At 59.0% G+C, this 9,854-nt stretch overlaps 1 protein-coding gene across 1 annotated transcript in view; it reads left to right on the forward strand.

Moving 5' to 3' along the window:
• The window catches only part of DRD2 (dopamine receptor D2), a 61,787-nt gene extending 56,577 nt beyond the window's left edge, over window positions 1–5,210 (forward strand). Inside the window, exons 6-8 of the mRNA XM_041771912.1 lie at window positions 314–400; window positions 1,923–2,250; window positions 3,939–5,210. Coding sequence (XP_041627846.1) covers window positions 314–400; window positions 1,923–2,250; window positions 3,939–4,132 — 609 coding nt within the window. The 3' untranslated portion in view covers window positions 4,133–5,210. The remainder of the gene's footprint in view (window positions 1–313; window positions 401–1,922; window positions 2,251–3,938) is intronic.
• The last annotated feature ends 4,644 nt before the right edge of the window (window positions 5,211–9,854 follow it).

The following is a 9,854-nucleotide window of genomic DNA, read 5'->3' on the forward strand; positions in this document are numbered from 1 at the left end:
TAACTTCTCTGAGCCTCAGTTTTCTCATCTGTTAAATGGGAATCCTAATGCCAACCTCTCAGCGTGGTCTTGAGGATTCAGTGTGAGAGGGATACGAGCATGCCTAGCATGTGCCCAGAAAACTAGGACCTCTTTGGCCCTTGTCCTGCCCACGATCTTTCGTCCTAATACCAACCTTCACTCTTGCCTCCCCTGGCCCATACCCACCTACTCTGCCCTTCTGGGAGCCCCTGTGCCCAGCCTGACTACTGCACATCGGGTGTCTGTCCCCGGCCCCTGCCCATCATGACCAGTGTCCTGGCTCACTCCACAGGGCAACTGCACTCACCCTGAGGACATGAAACTCTGCACCGTTATCATGAAGTCCAATGGGAGTTTCCCAGTGAACAGGCGGAGAGTGGTAAGTGCTCAGGTCAGGGACCCAGAGCCAGGTCTTTCTGCCCCTAGGGAAACCCACCTACCATGATTCTCAGCTCACCAGCTGGTCAAAGGGAGGAGCACCTCCCAGGCTCTCCCACTTAGCTTCAGCAGAGACCAGACTCCCCATGCACAAGTCACAAGCAGGCACGCAGCAAGACGGCTCAGTTCTGCAAGGCACAGATAGGCACTCCCAGCACAAGGAGGTGGTTCGGAGAGAGGACTCGGCCATAACATAAGAAAAATAAGAAGAATGGCTATTACCATTCATTGAATACCCACCATGTTCCTATTATTTCATCAAATCCTCACAGCGACCCTGAGAGATAGGTCTTATTAGGCTTATTGATTTTAATTTTAAAGAAGAGGAAACAGGCTCACAGAGGGAAGGTAACTCACCCAAGGCAAGACATTTAGTTAGTAAGATAATGTGTATTTGAGCCCAAACTCATGTGACTCCGAAATCCACACGTCCACCATTCTTCCCACTTGCCTGTGCTAGGCTCCTACAGGCGGGTTCTGGGGCTGGAGGCAGGGCATGGGGGGCAGGGTGGAAGGGCAGGGAGCCGAGTAGCGCCAGGGCTGCTGGGGAAGTGCAGCCTGTAAGTGGAGCCCAGAGACGCAGAATCACAGCCGACCCCAGGCTCTGCCCAGCGATGGGAGCACCAGGGTTCAAGCAGCAGGGGTCTCATCCCCGGCTGGGGCAGGGAGCCCACACAGGGCCATACACGAAGTCCAAGTTGGGTGTCCCCAGGAAGCAGGGCCCCCACTGTCCACCTGCAGGGCAAGGGCAGGACCCCAGGGAGTCATTTTATGAGATGGGTGCCCAACAGGGACTCAGGACTGGGCTAGGGTTACACCACCCAGGCACACAACAAGGCTGCACTTTGGATGTTCAGATTGAGACCCCAAGGCAGAGAAGAACCTGGAAGCCCGTGAGTGGACCACCAGCAGGGTCCCCAGGTCAGCCCAGCAGGAAAGATGGGGGGCTCAGGGGTTAGCTCTTTGGCACCCGGATTGGTCTAGGAGGAACATGTGGAACTCACATGTGAGTGAGGGTGCAGGTGCCCTGCAGGGAGAAGAGGGGTGCCCTCTATGCAGCTAGAACAGGAGCTCCTGGAAGGAGGCACTGAACATCAACCAGTGATGTATTCCCAGCAGCCAGCTCGGTCACTTAGCTGGTGCTCGGTACGTGTTGTTCAGTTAACAGGAGAGGGAAGTGTTGTGGTACTAAGTTCCCACAAATGCTTATGGAGTTAATGAGGTTCTGGGACAGGGGCTGGGGATGACCTGTAGGCAGGGGCTGCCATGGGTCCTGGGTCCTAGTCCCAGACTATTCCTGCCTCCCGGTGATTATCCTCATTGTCTCTCTGGCAGAGTGACCCGTGATGTTTGTAGGAGTCTCTAAAGGAGGATAGGGGAGGGCCAGGGGCACCCGGTGAGGCTGAGTGGCTAATGCCTGAGAACTTGCCTGGCTTTACCCAGAGCTCTCTGCCTCTGTGCAGGAGGCTGCCCGCCGAGCCCAGGAACTGGAGATGGAGATGCTGTCCAGCACCAGCCCCCCCGAGAGGACCCGGTACAGCCCCATACCACCCAGCCACCACCAGCTGACCCTCCCCGACCCATCCCACCACGGCCTCCACAGCACTGCCGACAGCCCCGCCAAACCAGAGAAGAATGGGCATGCCAAAGACCACCCCAAGATTGCCAAGATCTTTGAGATCCAGTCCATGCCCAATGGCAAAACCCGGACCTCTCTCAAGACCATGAGCCGCAGGAAGCTCTCCCAGCAGAAGGAGAAGAAAGCCACTCAGATGCTCGCCATTGTTCTAGGTGAGTCAGGCCGGCCCAGCTCTGTCCCACCATTACCGAGGAAAGGACCCATCACCCTGGGTCCCCTTACCTGCCATCCCCTACCTAGCCATGGCCGGTGAGCCTCGGGAAGGGCACTTTCTCAGATTGCAGGCCACACCCATTGACGTACGCCATTAAGTAGATTCTCTAATTAATGCTCATTTTACAGACGGGGAAACTGAGGTTTGGAGTGGGCATATAACGTGATCAAAGAAGACCTATGATTTAAACTCAGGGAGTTTGACCTCAGAGTCTGTGAGCTTGACCAGGCTACCATAGTGACCCCAGAACCTCGAGATCCTAAGCAAGTCACTTTCTCTCAGCAGCAGATTAGCTCTCAGGGTTGTTTGCTGTGGTCAAAGGTTTACAAAGGTGAAAACATTTCCTAAAGGGCAAAGCGGTGCACACAGCCAGGTGTTATCAGGGTGGTTTAGTTGTTGAGGAGTGGGAAATTCAGTTCACCCCAGCTCAACCAAGACCCCGTGGGAGCAGAGCTGTGAACAGAGAAACAGGGCTAGGAGGGGGGTCCCTCTGGAGGAGGGTGTGGCTCCATCAGCCTAGAAAACCAGGACCGGAGTCAAAACACAAGGCTAGGCTGACTTGGGTGGTGGGCACAGGAGGGGCTGCTGTGACTCTCCCTGCCCTCTAGCACCAGGGTCTCATGGGACACCCTGCCATACTCACCATCCCCTTGGGCCTCCCACCAATCCTGTGATGTGAGTGGGACAGGTGTTACCTCCCTGCCTTTGTGAATGCATGCACAGAGTCATGGCAGGTTAAAGGACAGATCCTTGGTCACCGGGCTGGGGGTGAGAGCCAGGCTTGTGGCTTCTGTCCATGGGGTCTTGCTGCAGTCCTGGGGACTCCCAGGGTGCTTGTGGGGCACTCTGTGCTCACAATGCCTCCATACCGAGAGGCCCACTGGGGCAGCAGATCCTGAGTCAGGCAGACAAAGCCAGTGGGTGGGGCATCAGTCTAGGTCAGAGCATCCCAATGCAGGAATTCACAAGTGGTGGCCTCCAAGGCCTGGGGGAAGGTGGAGCAAGAGCCTGGCCATGGGGGGCGGGGGGGGGGGGGGGGGGGGGCGGGGCCGATAGACTGGAGTTCGGGTTTCCCTGGGCTGGCTTTGTCACTCGGGAGCAGGGTGGCCTTGTGTACATCACAGAGCCTTTGGGAGCCTCGGTTCCCTGTCTACCCCACAGAGATGCCAGGGAGTCTGAGGGAGACTAACTCTTCCTTTTGTCACTTGGGCTCAAACCCAAGCGTGCATCCCACGCTGCGATGACCACACGCTCCACTTCCAGGTGCAAAGGAAGACGTTCCCAAAGATGACCAGAGAGTAGAGTAAACATTTCCATTTCTACTGACTTGTGTCAGAATGTTAACCTTGTAGATTTGTTTTCAAGCTCCTTATCTTTCCCTAGAGGGGTAGGTGTGGGTGTTATGCCCATTTGGCAGATGAGGAAAGTAAGGCTGAGGGACGTAAAGTGACCTTCACTGCAAACGGGTGTCAGGGACAGCTCTAGAGTCTGAGATGGGGACTCCTCCTGCAGTGCTCCTGGGCCAGGGCTCGTAGCACCCAATCTGGGTGCCCACTGAGTATGGGCCTTCCCAGCCCAGCCTCCCCTGGCCCCAGGGGCCCGCCTGACCGCCGCCCTCTCCCCCAGGCGTGTTCATCATCTGCTGGCTGCCCTTCTTCATCACCCACATCCTGAACATACACTGTGAGTGCAACATCCCGCCCGTCCTGTACAGCGCCTTCACGTGGCTGGGCTATGTCAACAGCGCCGTGAACCCCATCATCTACACGACCTTCAACATTGAGTTCCGCAAGGCCTTCATGAAGATCCTGCACTGCTGACCTGCTGCCCACCTGCACGGCAGCCTGCTTCCCGCCTCCCTGCCCAGGCCGGCCGGGTCTCAGCTCCGGGGAGCCGTGGACAGGGGAGGGGGCGCAGGGCGGACCAGGCCTTCTCTTTGCCCCGGCGGGTCCTGCAGTGTTAGCTTGGCTCCGCGCCCCTCCGTGCTCGCACACCCTCATCTGCCGGGGTAGTGCTAGGGAGCCAGGCACGGTGCCGGCCCTCGGGCCGGACCCCTGGCTCAGGGGCAGCTCACAGAGCCCCCCTCCCACCTCTGGGCCCTCCCTCCTTGGCACCAAAGACACAGCCGCCTTCTCTGACCTTTCTGTGGGGTTCTGGGGTTGCCGGGGTCAGAGGTGGGGCTCAGAGACTGTGCTTTCTGGTAGGTTTGGCTTGGTCTTCACAGGCCGATGCTGGGGTGGGCGGTGGGTGGGGATGGACAGTTCACACCCCACAAGGCCCATGCCCGGGGAAGCCAGAGCTCTTGCCAAGGCCCCAGGCAGCTTCAGTCCTGGGAGACCCATGTAAATACCAGACCCACAGGCTGAACCCCAGAGAAGCCCAAGCCAAAAATCTTCACTTGCTCCCCGTCCTGCCCCCCAGGAGCCTCTATTTCCACAGCAGTGGGTCCCACCCCGGCCCACCTCGCTCCAGCACCCACGTGCTTTCCATACCTGCCGACAGCAGGGACTCTGGTCTTGAAGGGCCCCCGGAAGGTCTGTGGGGAGAGGAACCACCCCCAAACCCACCCTGCCGTCTCCCGACAGACTCTGCATCCCTTCTCGTAGCAATTGTTGGGCCTGCCTGGGAGCGGGCAGGGACGGCAGGCTTGTGACCACATCTGGGGCCTGGGTCGGGGTGCTGGAGGGCCTCTGGGGGCTGCCTCCTGCCACAAAACCACTCTCTCTCCCCCTTTGCCTCTTCTCTCTCTCCGGTCCCCTTTCCCTTCCACTGTCTCCGCCTTAGATGAGCCCTCGGCCAAAGGAGCTGCTGACCACCACTTGGCCTGAGGGAGGAGGGGAGGCTGCAGCTTCGGGGAGCCCCTGGGCCCCAGACTCTGTAACATCACTACACACGCTCCGAACTAATAAAACTCTGACAAGAGTCCCATGCGAGGCCCCTTGGGTGGCAGGGCACTGCGCCCACCTTCATCCTCCGCGGAAGGTGTAGCCACAGCCCTGGTGTCTGTGCCGGGATCAGAGTCGGGGAGGCCTCCTGCAGCCTCCCTCCAAGAAAGGGTGACCCCGACCACGGCTGCCAGGGTGGACACTGTGGAGAAGGAGGGAGGTCGCTGCTCAGAGGATGACCCAAGAGAAGATGTGTGTGCGCCTGCCTCCCCCCAGATCCGGTCCTGGCCTCCCTCCCAAGTAGACAGGAACACTCTCAGCCCTGCCCCTGGGGGATCCAGAGCCCCAGCTGCCAACCAGGATGGGAGGGGAGGACGTTCCCAGTGGGAATCCCACAGCGCACCCAGAGCACCCCTCGTCCCTCTGCCAGGAAGCCAGGCTGTCCCCATTGCCACCTCCCCACTCCTCTGAGGGTCCTTAGCCCTCGCGGCCCACCAGGGCAGAGACAGCTCTGTGGAAAAGGTGGCCTTCCAGGCGCCAGCTCTGTCTGGGTCTGGTCTGCCCTTTGCCCTGACTTCCGTCTCCCATCGGGACCCCCTTGCTCTGGAGCAGGTTGGGGAGGCAGGGAGGCCCCAAGTGACATGGCCCAGGTAGGCCTCCCTTCTCTGGCCTCCATCACAGTCGTTGCTCCAAGCTTTCCGGGCCACAAGTTGGCACTGCCCTGAAAACAGAAATCTGGCTTTTAAAAAAATGAAATCTAAGTCAACCCAGTGAAGGAGGAATATTCTCACTACCTGGCGAATAACAGCGATGATGACAAACAAGGTGCTGGCACCCACGGGCTCAGCCTCTGGGGAGCTGTCAGGGCATAATTTGCATGCTAAATACAATATTTTTAGCACCAAAGTTTGGAGCACGTAACTTGCCCTGAACACTTAATTATGGACTTTGATCTTCTCCCTGAACCTGCCTGCAGCGCCAAGCCCCGGGGAGAGGCTCTGTCCCCAGGAGCACTCAGATCCCAGAAGCTGGGCAAAACCAGGCCTAGTCCAGCTCAAGAGGCGTCACTATGACCCAGTGACCACCCCCTCAGGGAGGGACCAGAAACCCCAGGGACTCCTTGGCTGCTGCCGCCCAACCCACAGCCATCGCACCCGCAGGTGCATGCCCGGACACACGCCCCACACTCAGCCTACACCCCACACTCATCTTGCCTTGGACAGAAGCTTGAAAGCTCATCTCATTAGAAATCTTAGGAGGTCACACAAGTTTCTCAGCTGTGAGAACTGGAAGAGATGACAAAGGAGAGAGAAAGAGAGGATGCTTGGAAGGAGCGAGGGCGGGAGGGAGGAAGGACAGCAGGCAGGCAGGCCGAGGGAGAGGGGGCAGGTCCCCAGCAGTTTGGAAAGGGCACCGAGGGCGAGGGCGAGGAAGGGGAAGAGGGCAGGCAGGGGCGGGAGGCGGGGCCGGGGAAAGTTGCCCACAGCTGTCAGAAGCTTCGAGGCTTTCTGCCAGACAGCAGATTGACAGCTAGAGTGGGCAGGGGGAGGGCTGGCTCCACCCCCTCCCCCCTCGACTCTTCAGGGGCAGAGGGATGGGTGTGGGCCCGGGAACTGTGCGGTGCCAGGGGGGTGGCCAGGCTCCGCTCTCCCCCCGGAGGCCCCGACGTGGCTGCAGCCCTCTGCCCTCGCTCCCCTGCCTTCCTGGGCTTCTACCTCGGTGCCCATCTTTCTCAGGAGAGTGATTTTTCATTGAAACATGATCTGCCTTCAGAGCAGGTGGTGTCTAACAGCCGCCACCCACCCCCCAACCCTGGTGACAAGCACCGGGCCAGGCACAGCCTCCCGCGTGTCCCCGTGTGACTGCAAGTCTTCAAAGCTTCAGGCCCTTACTCTTCCCCTAGTGGGTCCTGGAGGAGTCTGGCCACCGGCTGGGGAGATGGCCTGGGACCGCGGAGGCGAGTGGTGCGGGAGGAACCGCATTTCATCTGCCCACCCACCCACCTATCCAGCCGTTGATGCCCTCAGTGGATCTTTCTTGAGCGACCCTTGTGCTCCAGGCCCTGGCAAGGTGCTAGGCAGGAAACCGGAGTAACGTGGATGTGATCCCCGTACTTGTGGAGCTCACGGCCTGGTGGGTGACAGGCGTTAATCCAACAATCACGCAACGACTATCAAAGCTGCACATTCCCAGTGACAGAGTGCCGGCTGGGTGTGGGGCACGGGTCACGTAGGTGACAGCAATGGCGTGGGTGCCTTGGCCTGGAGCAAGTAGACAGGGCACTGGTGCAGGCAGGAGGGCTGATGGGGGGGGGGGGGTTGGGGCCCCCGAAAGAAGTGACTGCCTGTCCTCCTTCCCTGGTGGCTTCAGAACAGAGGCGGTCAGTCATCTGCAATCAGGGGCACTGAGGACTGGCCTGCCTTGGGGGCAGTGTGTCCACCTGTGTGGGCTCCCTTCCCACATGTTCCCTGTCCCAGGGGCTGCGTGGCCCAGCCCTGGGTCGTACTGCCTCACTGCCCTCCGGGGCCCCAGGATGCAGGCTATGTCTGGGGCCAGTGGCTCCCACATGATCCTGTCTTCCCTGTAACCCCGGCCTCTCCGTAGGGTCCCCCATTATAGAGGAGGCCTCTCCACAGGGAGGCTGCTTGCCTGGATGGCAGGCTGGCCTCTGAATCCAAGATTTCCACATCTACATCTTGCATGGTCCGCTCTGCCTGTTTCCTGACGGGCCCCAAGAACAGCTGGAGGAGGCTAGTGTGGTGAGGAGATTTTTGCAGAAGTGGGGAGATATGGGGAAAAAAAAAGCATTTGGGACCAGTCTTTTAGGATGTTTCCCTGGGGTGCCTATGAATAGCCTGAGAGCCATTTGGGCTGTGGAGCAAAGAGGAGGGGGCGGTGTGCAGAGCAGGGGAGTAGTTCTTAGAGGGGCTTTAGTAGGTGCAGATCAGTCTAGTCATCCGTGTGCCTGAGCGTCCTCTCCTGCCCATCAGATGCCCTGACTCTGGTTCTGGGGAGTCTAGAAGGCAGGAAGCCCGCAGGGAGGGCAGAGCATCTCTGGAAGGGATGGCTTCCACCCTGGCTTTGTGGGGCTACGAGGTACAGGGAGAGGAGAGAAGGTACCTGGTAAGAACAGCCCCCCATCCCAGCTCTGCCACTTGACAAACGAGGCAGGGCAGGTGCTGTTGGGTAGAGCCCCCACTGGGGTGGGGGGGCCCAGAGGCCTTTTACTCCTGGCTGGAGGAAGGGCAGCTCCAAATCCCCAGGAAGTGCTGCACGGCCACCCAGCTTGCTTGTGGCCTTCTCCCACCCCTGCCCCTGGCTTCCTCCTGAGACCTGGGGACCTGCAAGAGGCCAGAGAAAGGGAGGCAGCCTCCCTGGTGCCTCGGGGGCAGTGGGAGTCAGGTGCTGCAGCTGAGGTGAAGGATGGGGGTCAGGCAAGGGGAAGGAGGAGGTCCCCTTGGGGCCTGTGGAGGGGCAGGGGACTTCACAGGACAGAGCTGCGGCTGGCACACCTGGGTTTCCTGAGCAGCCCAACAGCAAACTCTGTCCTCTTGGCCTCAGGAGAGCAGAGTCCTCCCCAGCAGAGGACCCCTTGCGCCCCCTGCACACAGCTGAAGGGTGTTCACTCTGATTTGATCTTCCCTCACTCGGAAAGTGACAGCAGCTCCCCGCTGCCCCTTCCATTGCATCCAAGGTCCAAGTTCTGGAACCAGGGCGGGCATCAGGGCCCCCACCCCACCTGCGCTTGGGCTGCCTGTACCCCAGCCTCTGGTGCCCCTGGCTCCTTCCGCCTAGCCCAGGCACTACCCCTCCTCTGCTGTGTCCCTATCCTCCTTCCACACACACACCTTCTGGAAAGCTCTTCCCGACTGACCCATCAGCCTGGTAACTGACCGAATGAGAGGCAGGGGCAGGAAGCTTAGGGACTGCGTGGTCTCCTAGGCACATGTGGCTACTTAAGTTGATTGAAATCAGACCTTTGGTCCCTTGGCTGCACTGCGCTAAGTGCACCTGTCAGGCACTAAGCAGCATGTGGGGCCGGTGGCCATCCTAGGAATGGCTGCAGACAGAGAAGGTCTCCATCTTCCCGGGATGCCCTGTTGGACAGCCCTGGTCTAGAATGACTCTCGGGTGAGGAGTTCAGGTGACTTCAACTAAAATGAGGGTGAGAGGATGATGAACAGATTCGTGGAGGGGGAGGGAATAGGACACTGAATGGAAGGGGTCTCTAAGACCTCCAGGTAGAGATGCCCAGTAGGAAACAAGGGAGTTCCTATCCTCGACCACCCCCCAAAAAACTCCCCTAAACAGGGTTTGGAATTCAAGTGGAGACCATCTCCTTGGGAATTTCAAGGGCCTCACCCAAATCCAACTCTGAACATCCCTCGGAAATCTCTAGAAGGCAGCTGTGTCGCAAGGGGATGCTGTGTGTCTGTGTCTGCCTTGCGTTGGCTTGAAAAGGGAGAAGGTGCTGGCAGGCAATGCAAGGGCTGTTGGCCAGAGCTGGCCTGAAACCGTTACTTCTATTAACCTTTGGAGGAAGAGGGTAGAGAAAGCAGTTGTCTGGGAATCTCAGTCTGGTCCCTGGGACCATCAAGTTGGTAAGTTGAAATGATTCCCAGGGATAGTGCTGACCCCATGTCTGTGGGATCCCTGC

Source organism: Vulpes lagopus, chromosome 10 (assembly GCF_018345385.1).
Source record: "Vulpes lagopus strain Blue_001 chromosome 10, ASM1834538v1, whole genome shotgun sequence".
Lineage (NCBI taxonomy): Eukaryota > Metazoa > Chordata > Mammalia > Carnivora > Canidae > Vulpes > Vulpes lagopus.